This window comes from Betta splendens, chromosome 19 (assembly GCF_900634795.4).
Source record: "Betta splendens chromosome 19, fBetSpl5.4, whole genome shotgun sequence".
In the NCBI taxonomy this organism is placed as follows: domain Eukaryota; kingdom Metazoa; phylum Chordata; class Actinopteri; order Anabantiformes; family Osphronemidae; genus Betta; species Betta splendens.
Window position 1 is genome coordinate 16,410,292 of NC_040898.2, and position 15,582 is coordinate 16,425,873.

Sequence of the window (15,582 nt, forward strand, 5' to 3'; positions counted from 1 at the left end):
GAATCGATAATTTATTTAACAAAACTTTGCAAACCTTTTATTTCGAGCATAACACTTACCTGCACTTACCACAGAAAGCATTCTGTGCGTAGCTCTTCGTTTTTTTGCATCAGGACATTTTTATATAATTTGGGCGATGCAGAGCATGTGGGAAAGGCAGCGGTGTGTAGAGCCGTTCATACCGTGTGTCTGGCACTCAAACGGTTCCTGCACACATTTGTACAGTTCCCTGGCCACAAACCTCTGCGTGTCATTAAAGATGATTCCACAGAGTGGCAGGTTTGTCCCTTTTATTATAATCTATGACACATATTTTAATGCATACACCTCGGACGTACTGCACACATACACTTTCCGTATTACTTTATGCTTTCCATTTCAGGGTTTCCAAACGTGATTGGGTGCATTGATGGCACCCAGATTCCTATTAAAGCTCCTTCAGTCAATGAGGGAGACTATGTTAATAGGAAGTCATTTCATAGTATCAATGTGTACGTAACTATGATTTCATGTCCAGAATCTTTTGATGAACATACCACTAAACTCATTACTGTTTCCACTAACTAGGTAATATGTGATGCAACCCATCTCATCACAAATGTGGAAGCAAAATGGCCAGGGTCAGTACATGATTCCAGAATCTTCAGGGAATCATCACTATGCCAGACGTTTGAACAAGGTATGTTGTAATTTACACAAGTTCATGTTTTTACTGTATTGTTTTACACATTTCAATCATTACAGGACACTACAATAGCTTCTTCCTGGGGGACAGAGGGTAGCCTTGTCTGCCCTATTTAATGACACCCTACCCTGAACCACAGACACAGTTCAACCGGGCCCACAGCAGAACACGAGCCAAGGTGGAGATGACCACAGGCATCCTGAAGGCGAGGTTCCAGTGTCTGCATGGCCTCAGGGTCAGTCCAGAGAGGGCATGTGACATTATTGTGGTGTGTGTTGTCCTTCACAACATTGCCACGATACGAGGAGAGGGCCACCCTCCTTGTCCTGCTGAAGAGGACCAAGAGGATCCAGTTAACCAAGTACACCACAAAGATGGAAGACTCAAGACAGATGATTTGTCAGAATCATTTTTATTAAAATGTTTCTGCACCAACAGTGCTCTTCATTTCTTCATGTCCTGAAACAGACAATGGACCATTATGTACATCGATTCACGCACCCACACTTCAAATTGTAACAGTAATTTTCAGATAAAGTCCAAATCTTAAGGCAATGCTCCAGGATTTCAATTTCCAGTGTAGCCTTTTTAATGACCAGTCTGTTCTCCTCTATTTTGAGCTGTATAAGGTCCATCTCCAAGTCATTCCTTTTAATTTATTGTCTAAGGTGGACCTTACTGTATACAGCTCCTTTGCTGGCAACTAGGAAGGCATTAAAAAGGGAATATATATAGGTTAGAAAATCATATTAAACATTATGCGATGCAAATATAACTGCAGACACATTCTTACGCTGCTTAGATTTTCTGAGGAGGTACTGTAAATGGACCATCATCTGCGATTAAATCTCCAGGAATGTTCTGTAAAATGACAATTTGTTACTCTCTAATTTTAAAAGGGATCATGTGTTATGTTATCGTATGTATCAGACCTCTGTGGATCTAGGAGCACTGACCATTTCTGTTACAGCAGACGTGGTCTCTTCATCTTCATCCTACAGTGGAAATATGCAAGTAAACTTTATCTGGTGATAAAACAAATAACTAAAAAAGGTACCTGGCAACAAATGACTTACACCTGTCACAAACTGCGTGCTTTCTGGAGGGTCCAATAACACAATCTGTCCGTCAGTAACTGTAAGACAATGCAGCCCATAAGATCAATGTGAAATAAAGTCAGAGTACTACAACATTGTAGAAGCTTATGCAGCATATGCAGTTAAATTAAACAAGCCTACATACTGCTGTTAAGCAGATTAAAAAAATCCTAGTGACAGAGATAGTAGTTGATTTAAAGGCAGAATAAAACATAAATTAGTACTACCGTGGTAAAACGTACATTTCACTAAATTACCTGGGTCGTGGGAGGTGGTGTGGGATGAAGTGCCCCCAGGAATGCCCTCGACCACTGGTCGCCCTTTATTCAGGGACAGAGCCAGCTCCTCAGATGGGGTGAGGGGAGGTGGTGGTGGCCCCCCACCTGTTCAACGAGCCTCTGCCTTATTTCTATTGGCTACATTACAGAAAGAATACATTAAAACACATTTAATACATATATTCTGTAAATGTGTAATCAAATCTTACCTTTTTGTAGGATGTTTTTGTGTTTCATTTTGACTTGGGATAGAATTCTTCTTGCTCCAGAAGGATCAGAACTTAAACCTTAATTAAACAAGAAAATTATTATCCAATATTATTCTAATCTTGTGAAAATTATAGTCCAAACGATGTGGAAGTTATGTTTATTTTGCTATTACATTAAAGGAGGAGAGGGCAACATTATGTTATTAATTAAATGAACTCACGCATTTACTCTGTCGGTTATTTTTTGCCAAGCCAATTCCCGTTCCTTTGCTGATGCAACAGGCTGAGAAGTTACCAGAGGCATTAGCACTTAGGGCAGGCAGCGCCCCACCTGAGCAGGGGCAGTACAAAGGCAGGCACCCCCAGAGGAGCCCTTCCGGACACAGGGCAGGCAGGCACATCAACCAGCCTCGCTGTCCCCGTCCCTTGGGCAGGTAGACACTCCCAACCACCAGACACCCCCACCACCGCGCCAGACATGGTGCAGCACCTGAGCTCCACACATCCTACCTGTAAATGGAATCAATCAGAGTATAGTTTTGGTTATTGATTTGAACAAGACAATGTGTTAAAGGTGTTGTAATCTAACAAGTATTGAGTAATGCTTAATTCCTTTAGTTTTCCAGTTCATCTTTGCAACACAGAAGGCAGAAAGAAGTGTGTGTGATGAGTTTGTCTCTAGGTCAAGCCCACTTAGATCTCCTAAAGTGCAGGGGTTGCTGGGATTGGACAGCTTAACTTTAACCAAATTGGTATATCACGATTTCTTTACAGTTCTACTTAGTACTTCTCGACTACTACCAAAGTAAATATCAACTAATTTTAGTATATAGTTTTGGAAATTTGAGGGACTTGTTTTATTGAATGTCAAAGTTCAGCCATTGTTAATTTAATGTATTGTATGATACTTGATATTGTTGAGTTGATACTGAAGTAGTTGAAGAAAAGTAGTTAAAGGCTGATTACTGTATGATAGTTTACTAATGGATATATAATTTCAATATGGACATTTAAATTAGTAGATTATCATTCCCTATTTAGTACTTCATAGTCTACTACTGTATCCCAAAACAGTATCTATTCATTTTACTGTATACTTTTAGCAAAGTACCACTGTCAAAAGTTCAGCCATTGATGTCAATTCAACGTACAATACAATATTTTATTGATTTTTATTATTATTTTATTTTATATGGATTACTCCAAAACTATACAGTAAAATGGATATTTTCTGTGGTAGTAGTCCATGAAATATTAAGTAGAACTGTGAATTAATGGTGATGTACTAATTTGAAGAAGATCTTTTATTCAAATCCAAGTTTTAGAATAGAGGCCAGTTGCCTCTTTATATCCTCTTGATATTTTACGTCAGTGATATTATCAAACATAGACTGTAAATTCCATAATTTCCTAATCCTAATATCGTCTCCATTGCTCACTAGAGCGAGTCTCTACGCCCTTCTCAGTGATCGCAACACTGTTACCGTAACCATCGCACGAATCGTGCACCTGAAATATAGCGACTGCTCACTTGACCACGGAAAAGCAAACAGCGGCTCATTTGACAGCGATCCTGGACTAACGAGAATAGTCTCAGCAGCTGCTCGCGGTTCTGTTTAACTAACAGCTGATTAACTGCCGGTTTTCTTTACTAATTAAACCGGTTATTACCTCAGTGTTCATATATTTTTGTGTTGACTAGCGCTCTCATTAACTCAGCTGTTTCGCTGCAGCTTTACTCATTAAAACCTCCAAACACCTGAGCAAATTACGTCATTCTCAATAAGAACGGCACAGGCGTTAACTGCGATAAACGGAGCTTCATGACGTGAGTTAATCTTTTTCACCGGGAGTTGATATCCCTTCTGTTTCTGGCTCTTTTTTTCAACTGATGAACCGACTTCGAACCACAGAGCGGTCAGCACTGGTACCGAACCGACCAATCAACCCTGGCCTGGTGTTTGCTCGGTGTTGTTCACTAAGTGAATTTAGCTGAACCAGGTGCTCCAACAAAATGCAGACCAGCAAACATTTGCTTTTATTGTTTATTAAAATCGACAAGCTTTCAGATGTCAGTGGTTTGCACAGGTGCTGTAATTATTTAAACTACAGAAAACAATGTGCCGGGTCCGATGGTAAAAGAGAACAAACAAAAACTGTACCAACTCCACGGTCCAGTAATTTGAAAGCAGATCTCAAAGTCAAACATCCAGTAAAGCTGATGCTTAGGAGTAAAAATCAATGAGTGGATACACAATCTGCTTCAGGCCGATTCAGAGCAACCGATGGTTCATACTGTTTTTTGACCTAAACAGTTGCTGATGTAAATTTGGGTCAAGCCTGCATCAACTGTATGTCTGGGATAAAGCAGGATTTAATGAGCTGCTGGCTGGACCAGGGTCGGTACCAGTTCAGGCAGTAAGAAAGCTCAGTTTACACAAGGAACCTATAATGTCTGTGGCACATTTAAAAGCTGAAGACTTGTGTGTTCTTCACAGGTCCACTTCTGACTGATGGAGACGCGGCACTTTGTAGATGAAGCGCTGGTGCTTTGTCTTCAGAGGCTCAACATGGAGGAAGACATGCTGGACAGTGAACACAGTGAGTAAACACGTCCTCCATGTTTAGTCAGACATTACACCACATCATATTAATTTATTATTGTTACTATACATGTAACCTTTGACCCTTATAGGTGTTTCTGCAGTTTGAGGGAGTTGAAGACCTTGAATCACATTTTGCTGGTTACTGAAGACTAGTTAGAAATAAAGAACATAAGTAGGTTTCTAAGCAGGCTGCAGATAGAACAAATGAGTTGCGTCTGACTTCTGTCTTCTGTCTGTCCAGAGGTGAGGACCAGAGGTTTATTTCTTCTCTCACTGAGTTTTATCTTTCAGAGCTAATTGAAGTGGTGAGGAACTTTGAGGTGGTCCGGAAGAAGTGGCTGAATTCAGAGCTGGAGCTGAAGAAATACAAAGAGCTTCTGGTGAAGTCGGACGTGGCCAAAGCCGCTTTGGAGGTGAAACTGAAACATGCTCGGAACCAGCTGGATGTGGAAATGAGAAAACGTTACAAGATGGAAGCAGATTATCATTACTTGGTAAGTCCTGCATTCAATTCAATTTAGTTTTATTTATATGGCGCCAAATCACAAGGTTATCTCAAGGCACTTTACAAAGTAAGGTTTAAGACCTTACACAACTAAACCCAACAAATCCCACATACAGCAAGCCTTTAATTTGACAGCAATAGTGGAGAGGAAAAACTCTTTCTCTTTTGAGGAAGAAACCTCCAGCAGAACCAGGCTGGATGTGGGCGGCCATCTGCCTTGACCAGTTGGTGTGAGGGGAAAGGGAGAAAAGCACAGCAACAACAACAAGCAACAACAGAGCACAGGCAGGGTGGTTGGACCTGGGGTGGAAATTTCCCATAAAGAGGTAGATGAGAGAGTTGTCTTTTGTGAGATTTATTATAAAAATAAAAATAATGGGGAAAGCAAATCAAAAACATGGATGTTGATCGTGCACATCAACAAACCAAAAACCAGCTGGGGAGATCAGTGCACACACCACGAAGGTGTGATGCAAAGAGCCCACGATCCTCAAGTTCCTTCTGCCTTTTAACCCCTCTGTCCGACTACGATGGAATGTTTGTGTGGCCCAATCAGACTGCATGCCCCATCTCATCCCTGTCGCCGTGTGTGTGGAGATGTTTACATTCTCACACCGGCATCACTGGCATCTGACTATCAGAGACGAAGGAGTGTGGTGCGGTTGAAGTGTGGGGGGTCCGGTTTTCCGCCCGGGGTACGATGATCGTCTGCCTGGGTGGTCTCTTTTCTGCTGACCCCCACCAATTGCTGGCCTTGTGCTGCAGGCCGCGGTGGCGCCGGGGGATGAGGTCGGGCCAATGGGGTCGGCCCCGCTCCGCTCGTGTGGGGGTGGTGGACTGGGGGTGGGCCCCACTCTGGGCGCGGGGGCATCTTCTGGCGGGCTCCCTACGGACCGTGGGTCCTCGGGCTCTACTCTTTCAGGCCGACCCTCCCGCCGGGGGGAGTGTTTGCCCCTGGTTCTCATGGGGCGGACAGCGTTGACCCCCGGTGGCCCACTCTGGCCTCGGGTGCTGTCTCTGTGGCTGCTGCAGCTCTGTGGGGGGCTCTGTGTGGGCGGCTTGGGTCGCACACCTGCCCTCCTGGAACTGAAGGTCTGTGGGCTCCCTGGCTGCTGGGATTCCTTCCTCTGCTTGCTGGATGGGCGTAGCGGCCGAGCCCCTCACATCACCCTGGCTTCCACAAGTGGCATTGTTCATGCACCAACGTCTGCCTCACCCTTTGGGTGAATAATGTTAAGCTACAGCCTTACTAACCTTGTAGTAGGACATTTTCCAAATCCAACTGTAAGTATTATTGATACTTACAGATGGAGCGGTTCATTTTCGCTGATTTCAGTCGACTGTCAGTCACCTTTCTGACGCTCATCACACACTTATCACACCCTCATCAGCCGACTGTCAGCAGCCCCCCTCCTTGGTCTGTCTGGGGAAGGCGTTAAAAATGTTAATGAGGCCACCCCCATTTTAGCACCAAAGACGCAATTCCAGGGTAAAACCAAAAGGTGGAGCTTTAGTATCTGACCCATAGAGTTAGGGTCAAACAGCAAGTATAGGCACAGTTCTGAGAACAGGACATGGATCGGATAATGTCAGTTCTACACTGTTTGCTAGGGCATACAGACAAACAGACAGGCAGACAATAGTCTGTCTAAACAGTCAACTAAAAAGTTGAGAAAACTTGAAAAGTTGACTTCATTTCAGAATTGAATGTTGTACTAACTTTTTTTTAATTATAGATAAGCATCGGCAGCTCACGCTGCCACAGCTGCCAAACTACCTTCTGGAGGTTTATCAGTTACTGGCTGTATTAGGTTGAGTTGCACAAATGAAATTATTAAATTCTCATTCTATATATTATTCATATTCTCTTGAATGGAGTGTGTGTCAGTCTGCCTGCTTCAGGAGCTGTTTTAAATTAAAAAAAGAACATTTCAATGTTCTAATCAAGCTTAGATGAACATAACAATAGAGCCTCTTTTCTGACAGAACGACCAATCCACACCACCAGTTAGACTGGTTTCACACCACCCCCTTCTCCCCAAAGCACCAGAGTCCTGCAGTGCTGTTACCTGATGTAACCAGATACATTTGTGAACTACTTCATCCATCCATCACTTATAAGAGCCTAGTGGTTAAAGCACACAACTTCTCACCCACAGTTTTTAACTAAACTGTTTTTGTTAGTTGGTGGTTTAAAAAAGGGAAACTTTTATATCCTAAAGCCATAGACTTAACACTTTCTTTTTAACAAGTTTTATTTACAGATTTTATAAACGTCCAGTTCATTTGACCATTTCCTAAACCAAGTTGTCTGAAAGTTGGGTCACTACATTATTTTAGAGCAGAAATGTTTCTCAAGGAGCTTTTACATTATATGTTCTTCATGGGGGACATGGTCTTCACACCTTCTCACAGTCCTTTGTTCAACTGATGAGCCAGTTCTTTACAGGTGTGAAGTGAAGCCTATTGTAAATAGAGGATAGTGCCTTTACTCAGACTGAAGGTTCCTGCACTTTTGGTAATGTTTTAAGAAAAAAGTGCTTGAAGAAAAGTCTGTAAGTTAACTTGAAAATTATTGAGCAGTCACAATCAGCCGATTGCGGTGACATTTGGCAGTAAAAGGTGACTAAAATGAACTGAAAGAATATCAGCTGGCATAACTCATAACACATATGTATGCAGATCTCTGTATTTTGCGTCACTTGAATTTGTGTAGTAAACAAAAGACACCAGAGGCAAGTTTACACCAGGAGTCTCTAGCTGGGAGCTTCTGTGCCTTAACCACTAGGCTGTTGATCCTCTGAGGGAGACCTAATGTATGGACTAACTAACTAAATGTAACTAAATTCCTCCATACAGCATTATGTTAACAGAGCCTTGATTTGAGTGGAACCTTTAACCTTTACAAATATATCTGGTTTTCATGGCTTAGGTAAAGTTGTGTGGAAGTTGAGTCATGTCAACTCTTTCAGTCTGGTGTCCTTCTTGGGGGAGGGTTCGTCACACCTACTCACTTTTGTGTCTTTTGTTCACGTAACGAGCCAGTTCTTTGCAAGTGTGAAGTGAAGCCAAACTGGAGGATGATATGGAACTTCCCTCAGACTGAGGAAGCTTTTAGTCTTTGTCAGTTGTCAAAAAATGCCAGTAAATTTAGAGCTAAACATTACAATACAGTAATACATACAATACAGTATAATTAAAACAAATAAAATATCCATGTGGATGTTGACTGAATGTTTGACTAAAGGGCATTGTATTCATAACAGCTGTAATTTTCTACTTGCTTAGACATAAATAACTTTAAGTTCAGTTATAAACTACTTTACATTTAAGACGCTCATTTCTGTTCACTTCTAATCTGCCTGTGGGCCTGGATTACACATCACTGCTCCACCTGGTGCATGGATGTGCAATTGCAGGTCATTTCTTAAAAAAGGTTTAGGGGGCGTTAACAAGGCAGCCACGCATTAAGTACATCACAGTGGGGGGTCATGACTGGTGTAGGGGGGCTTGGTGGAATGGTACCTAAGTCATGCTAATGTCATGACAAGATCAGTGTGAAATCCTGCAGCAACGAGGCAACGAAAATTTGCCGCTCCATCTGTATCACTACCAATATCAATAATGTATGAATATGGAATTTGTGGTGTTGTATGTCATGACTTTTATTAAGTAGTATGGAATATGTAAAATAATGCACATATGTATGTATATTATATGTATATGTTTGTATGAGTATGTGCACATACCTTAGCACTATTATTGGTATTAGTATTAATCTCCAAGGTAAACCACAGTACAACGGTTGTTTAGATATAAATGTGTTAGCCTAAGGTATATCCCTGCTTCTTTTTTTTTTTTTTTTTTTTCCTCCGATTGTTTACTTAACAGATTTGCTTGGTTTCAGCAGCTGGTTGCAGCCCTTACCCCCCCACCCCCCCACCCCCCCACACACACACCCTCCCACATACACACCGTAAAGCCGAAACCTAACCTGTCCACCAACACAGCAACATCACACACATTTTGGATTAGCTAAATAAACCATTAAATAAACCCTAAATCAGGAAGAGTGTATATATATATATATATATATATATATATATATATATATATATATATATATTATGTGTGTATATATATATATATATATATATATTATGTGTGTATATATATTATGTGTGTATATATATATATATGTTAAAGCAAAGCTGTCCATCACAATATGGCATTCAGTGTAATACATAAGTCATAAATCATATAATAACTGCATAGAATAAGGAAGAAACATTTTTTTCCCATCACAGACCAGAGACTGGACACAGGCAGGATGGTTGGACCAGAGACTGGACTGGACACAGGCAGGATAGTTGGACCAGAGACTGGACACAGGCAGGATGGCTAGATCTGCAGCTGCCCATCACAGACACATAGCTCTGAGTCTGATGATACCTGTAGGTGAGGACAGAGGGGGGGGGAGAGACCGAGCGGGGGAAAAGCACAACTACTGGATAGAAAGAGACAAGGTTAGGTAAACGTAGCATCAGAAAGAACACTAAAGGCATTTAGTACAGCTGGCTGTCCTCAACTGTAATATGACATAATGTGATTTTACGTAATGTAAATATGTTGATACATTAATATCTAAGGAACTGCAGCAGCACTTGTCTGGTGTGATGGGCATCATTTCAGCTCCGTGCTAGATCCTATGGACTCATGTGGAGCTGTGTCTGCAGGTGGTTCAGGCTATGATATTGCTGAGAACACACACGTTCTAGCTCGATGCTCAGGGCCTGTGACAAAAATGTGTAACTTTTTTTTTTTTTTTTTTGTCTGATGCTTCCAGGAGCGGCAGATGCAGCTAATGTGTGACATCCTAATCCACGACAGTAAATCCAGCTCGTGTTTGAACGACGAGCAAAAGACTCTTCTAGCTGCTTTTGATCACAAAGGAGCAAATGCGACCCTTCACAAGAGCAGCAGACGGTGAGACAGTCTATTCCTGCAGGAAGCACCTGTGGACCCTTGACCACCACTTCTTGTTAATGTGATTGCATTGGGAGGTGACGGGTTTCAGTAGATGAGTTGAGGCGAATCAAGGTTTTATTTTTATTTCTTTTTGTTCTTTCAGGTTGTCAGTGATCGATGAGTCGTCTTTTCTGTCCCATTCTGACATCAGCTACGATCGAACAGACGATGATGTGGTACGATCATTTAATCTAAATCGATTCATTCAAGTGTAACAAGTTCTGCAGCTTCTAAATTGACCCTAACCATCTTCTTGATTATGTTTTTTTTTTACCTTCTTTGTTTTATTTCATTACTTAACCTGTTGCTGCAGAAGCAGAAAATGTGTTTTTGTAGACTTTTACATTTCAGGAAAGACTTTCAATAAAACTTTGTTTATCTTTAATTTCATTTGTTGATCAAAGCTCCTTCAAATTAAAATAATTTTGGCTGTTGTTTCTACATTAAGACTATGACTGTGGATTTCATTTGGTTTCAGGATTTCGACACAACTGTTTTAAAGCCTCTGCGATCCAGAGCCAGAGAGAGACGGGTGAGACCAGAACATCTGCTGCTCAGCTGTGTGTCAGCACCTTTTAACGTCCTCTTTCCTCGGTAGCAGTAGACCAGTTTGTTTATGTAGATCCTAATTACAACCAGACCCAGTACCACCTCAGATGTGCGTACATATATGGACCATGATGCCTTTTGTGGTAAACTATGTGATCTGGCTTTATTAGTGAACACAGGTTGTTTATGTGCAGCGCTCCTCCATGGGCCCGGCTGTGGGAGCACTGGTTCGGAGGAGGAGGCGAGGCAGCAATGTCTATGCAGAAGTGCTGGACAAAAAGCCTGTAAACAAGGTGAGCATCTAGATATGATGGTGGTGTCTCATCTGAAGCCACTTAATTCTCTCAGCTGTGACTACTAGAATCCTTTGGAGATTTAATCAAACTGATTTCTGACAGGTTTGTGGCTAGTCCAGGTTCATAAGTCTGATGCTGTGGCTTATTTACTCAGGAGCCGGAGACTATTGTGAAAGCGTCAGTGGTGACACCAGAAAGCGGCAGGCAGATCCACATGGTGGTCGGAATCCTGCATGAGAGTGGTCCTCCAGTCCACAAGGCTCCCCAGGAGCGTGAGGTCTCACTGATGCAAGAGCACACGAGTGAGTTCATCCCTGTTTCCATGTGAAATAAACCCGCCTCTGTTGTTAGGGTCAAATCAGAATATATTACCTTCACTCTCCTCGTTACACACATGGTTAGTGATCGCTTCACTAGTTTAATAGAAATGAAATAGGGGTTGAGGAGATCCTCAAAGTACTCCTTCCCCGTCCAATAACATCCCCAGTTGAGGTCAACAGCTCCCCACCTTCACTGAAAACAGAGTAGTGGTAAATAACTGCTCCCCCCCACCTGAGGCGCCGAACAGTTTGCTGAGGTAGGACTCCTTCTTCAGCTTGATGGCGTCCCCTACCTCCGGCGTACACCACCGGGTTCGGGGCGTACCAACACGACAGGCACCGGAGACCCTGCGTCCACAGCTCCGAACGCGTTGACGATGGAGACGGAGAACATGGTCCACTCAGACTCTATGTCTCCAACCTCCCTCGGAATCTGGTCGAAGCTCTCCCGGAGGTGTGAGTTGAAGGTTTGTCTGACAGAGGGTTCAGCCAGGCGTTCCCAACAGTCCCTCACAATACGTTTGGGCCTGCCAAGTCGTTCCAGCCTCCTTCCATGCCAGCGGATCCTACTCACCACTAGATGGTGATCATTTGACAGCTCAGCCCCTCTCTTCACCCGAGTGTCCAAAACATATGGCCGAAGGTCAGGTGAAATGACTACAAAGTCTATCATCGACCTCCGGCCTAGGGTGTCCTGGTGCCATGTGCACTGATGGACACCCTTATGTTAGAACATGGTGTTTGTTATGGACAAACTGTGCCTAGCACAGAAGGCCAATAACATAACACCATTCGGGTTCAGATCAGGGAGGCCGTTCCTGCCAATCACGTCTCTCCAGGTATCACTGTCGTTACCCACGTGGGCATTGAAATTCCCCAGAAGAATGATGGGGTCCACAGTTGGAGCGCTTTCCAACACTCCCTCCAGAGACCCCAAGAAGGCTGGGTACTCCACACTATCATTTGGCCTGTAAGCACAAATGACAGTGAGTGACCTATCCCCCACCTGAAGGCGCAGGGAAGCGACCCTCTCGTCCACCGGGGAAAACTCCAACACATGGCGACTAAGCTGGGGAGCTATGAGCAAGCCCACACCAGCCCGTCGCCTCTCGCCGCAGGCAACTCTAGAGTAGAAGAGGGTCCAGCCCCTCTCAAGGAGTTAGGTTCCAGAGCCCAGGCTGTGTGTGGAGGTGACCCCACTATTTCTAGCCGGTACCGATCGACCTCCTGCACAAGCTCAGGCTCCTTTCCCCCCAGTGACGTGACATTCCATGTCCCAATAGCCAGATTGGTTATCCAGGGATTTGGTCGCCTAGGCGATAAGGCGTCGGTTCAAGGAGGAGTGAATTGAGTGATTGAAATAAAATTTCTGGCTAAAAGTTTCTTTCAACCCTGTTACTGTTCTGCAGATGAAACCTCGGTGTGGTCTCACTGTGACGATTCCGTGATGGAAGTGAAGGTGGAGGACTTCGCTGCAGTCCCTGCTCCCAGCAGAGCAGAGTCCCGCAAACATGTCTTTGTTTCTAAAACGGTAGCAATTGTTTCAAGATGATGGTCCCAGACTGAGCTGAGCAACAGCTCTGACGCTGAGGCCGTGTCTCCCCAGGTCATCATGCCAGAGACGTGCCTGCTCTGCAAGAAGAGAGTTCGCTTTGGAAAGATAGTGGTCAAGTGCAGGGACTGTCGCGTTGTAGCTCATCCAGAGTGCCAGCAGAAACTAAGCGAGAGCTGCTGGCCCATGGAGAAAAGCAGCCATGTGACAGCACCTCAGGTGTGAATCCATCAGACTGAGCCCCTTGCACTGCAACGTGTCCACACGTGATTTTCAAAAAAGCTGATTCTCTGCAGGATTCACTGGAGGCTCTTGCTCCTGTCACCCATCCCAGTGTTCCTGCTCTGGTGCGGCAGTGTGTTACTGAGATTGAGAGGCGGGGGCTACAAGAGGTGAGTTGGACCTCATGCGTTCAAGGCTTGGTTGTCGTTATCATAAAGCACTTATGACTGTGTTTGGACCTGGCAGAAAGGACTCTATAGAATTCCTGGAGGGGAGCGTCTGGTGAAGGAGCTGAGAGATCAGTTTATTCAGGGGAAAAACCCTGTCCTGCTCAGCAACGTGCAGGACGTCCATGTGGTGTGTGGCTGTCTCAAAGACTTCCTAAGGAAACTAAAAGAGCCCATCATCCCTTTCCGACTGCACAAGACGTTTATGGAGGCTGCAGGTTTGAACCCTGAAACATGGCGCTCTGAGTGTTAACACCATGTGAAAATCTCAAACCAGCACCAATGTCAGTGTTTTGATCCTTTGGGTATAATTCAAAGTTTAGGGCTTAAAACTGAAATGAACACGGTTGTGTCAGTTCTGTCCTCATTTTCCCCATCTGATTCAGAACTGAATGATGATGATAACCGCTCTGCCAAGATGTATCAGGCCATAGCTGAGCTGCCCAAGGCCAACAAAGATACTCTGGCTTTCCTCATGCTGCACTTCTACAGGTGAGGAACGACTAGCGTTTATATGGAACAAATAACCAAATGAATATGTGTCTTCATCGTTGAGGGTGATGAGGAGCCCCCATTGTCAAATGGACCGGAGTAATTTGGCCCGTGTCTTTGCTCCAACTATTGTGGGCTATGGGATGTCTGAGCCGACTCCAACCACTATCCTCCGAGACACCAACGTTCAGCTCAAGGTCAGCTCCCCCGTGGGCCATGGACTTGTGGCCAACAGCTTCACCTGAGGTGCTTCTTTACACATCCTGCTCTGCTCTCAGGTGATGTGCCATCTTCTGTCCCTCCCTGAAGACTCATGGAGACGCGTCCTCACGGTTACCACAGACCATACGTCACCTTCCACCTGTAAAACCACCAACCTGGACGGCGGACGCGGTGGGTCTGCAGACATTATTCTGTCGGTAGTGGTAGCCAGTAGTCTGCAACCAAAAACCTACAGAGGTCCAGTATCTGCAAGGAAAATCTTTATGGTTTCCTAATGTTTTTTTGTAGTGATATAGTAGTAATTCAAGTTAATTAAACAGTATTAGTTAAATGTTAAACCTTCAGTTGTGGGTTCTGGAAATTTTCAGGTTCCCTATGCAGTTTCTGAGCTCACCGTTTCTAAAGAAACCTTCTATTTTCCAGTTCCAGCGTGCTTGTTTCAGCCTTTGACATCTCCAGAGCTGAGCCCTTACATAAAAACCTGCAGACGACCTGGGACAGGAAGGATCAACACTGTACTCAACATGTAAGGACAGAGGTTCATCTTCATGTTCTTAATTTTATTCTACCACAGAGGATTGAATAAAATGTTTTGGACTCAGGTGATTGTGATTTCTCTGTTGTCTCGTCAGTGAACCAGGGAAAAAGTTCTTCACATCACCCAGCTGATCTGCTTGTTGCTTCCCAGCCTGCATCTGCACGGTGATCACTTTGTGTCATATACATTAAACTGTGGGTGAAGCAACTCTGATTGGTTACTGTTAAGGGATGGTGGTTTTAGCACCCAAAGCAATAAAGTAAAAATAATGAAGATGCGTGACGGTTGTTATTTGTCCTGTATTTGACACAGTTCGTGTGTGTGTGTGTGTGTGTGTGTGTGTGTGTGTGTGTGTGTGTGTGTGTGTGTGTGTGTGTGTGTGTGTGTGTGTGTGTGTGTGTGTGTGTGTGTGTGTGTGTGTGTGTGTGTGTGTGTGTGTGTGTGTGTGTGTGTGTGTGTTTTCTCTATTATCATCCTCCGCGGGTGGTCTCCGTTTTCCAAGCTCGGGTCCTCTACCAGAGGCCATGGACCTTGAGGGTTCTGCGCAGTATCCTTGCTGTTCCTAGGACTGCACTTATCTGGAATGAGATGTTTCTCCAGAGATCTGTTGTAGCCACTCCTCCAGTTTGGGGGTCAGTGGCCCAATCACCACAGGCACCACTGTGGCCTTCACCTTCCAAACCTTCTCCAGTTCTTCTCTGAGCCCTTGGTACTTTTATATATATATATGTATATATATATATATATATGCAGCCA

The 15,582-nt window shown here is 43.9% G+C and overlaps 1 protein-coding gene across 6 annotated transcripts; it reads left to right on the top strand.

The window, feature by feature from the left end:
• The first annotated feature begins 3,850 nt into the window (after positions 1–3,850).
• si:ch1073-416j23.1 (rac GTPase-activating protein 1) lies at positions 3,851–15,099 on the top strand. 6 transcript variants are annotated; one of them, XM_055504458.1, is made up of 18 exons: positions 3,851–4,097; positions 4,183–4,270; positions 4,768–4,870; positions 5,167–5,369; positions 10,227–10,366; positions 10,512–10,584; positions 10,887–10,940; positions 11,152–11,250; positions 11,408–11,555; positions 12,983–13,104; positions 13,180–13,344; positions 13,422–13,517; positions 13,594–13,792; positions 13,961–14,066; positions 14,131–14,263; positions 14,345–14,459; positions 14,712–14,814; positions 14,921–15,099. In XM_055504458.1, the coding sequence occupies exons 3-18, from the start codon at positions 4,783–4,785 to the stop codon at positions 14,955–14,957; spliced, it is 1,881 nt and encodes a 626-aa protein (XP_055360433.1). In that variant the 5' UTR covers positions 3,851–4,097; positions 4,183–4,270; positions 4,768–4,782; the 3' UTR covers positions 14,958–15,099. The 6 variants fall into 6 exon arrangements, with proteins under 6 accessions (XP_055360433.1, XP_028991136.1, XP_028991137.1 ...); XM_029135303.3 differs by lacking the exon at positions 4,183–4,270 and having other exon boundaries at positions 3,852–4,097; XM_029135304.3 differs by lacking the exon at positions 3,851–4,097 and having other exon boundaries at positions 4,104–4,270.
• The last annotated feature ends 483 nt before the right edge of the window (positions 15,100–15,582 follow it).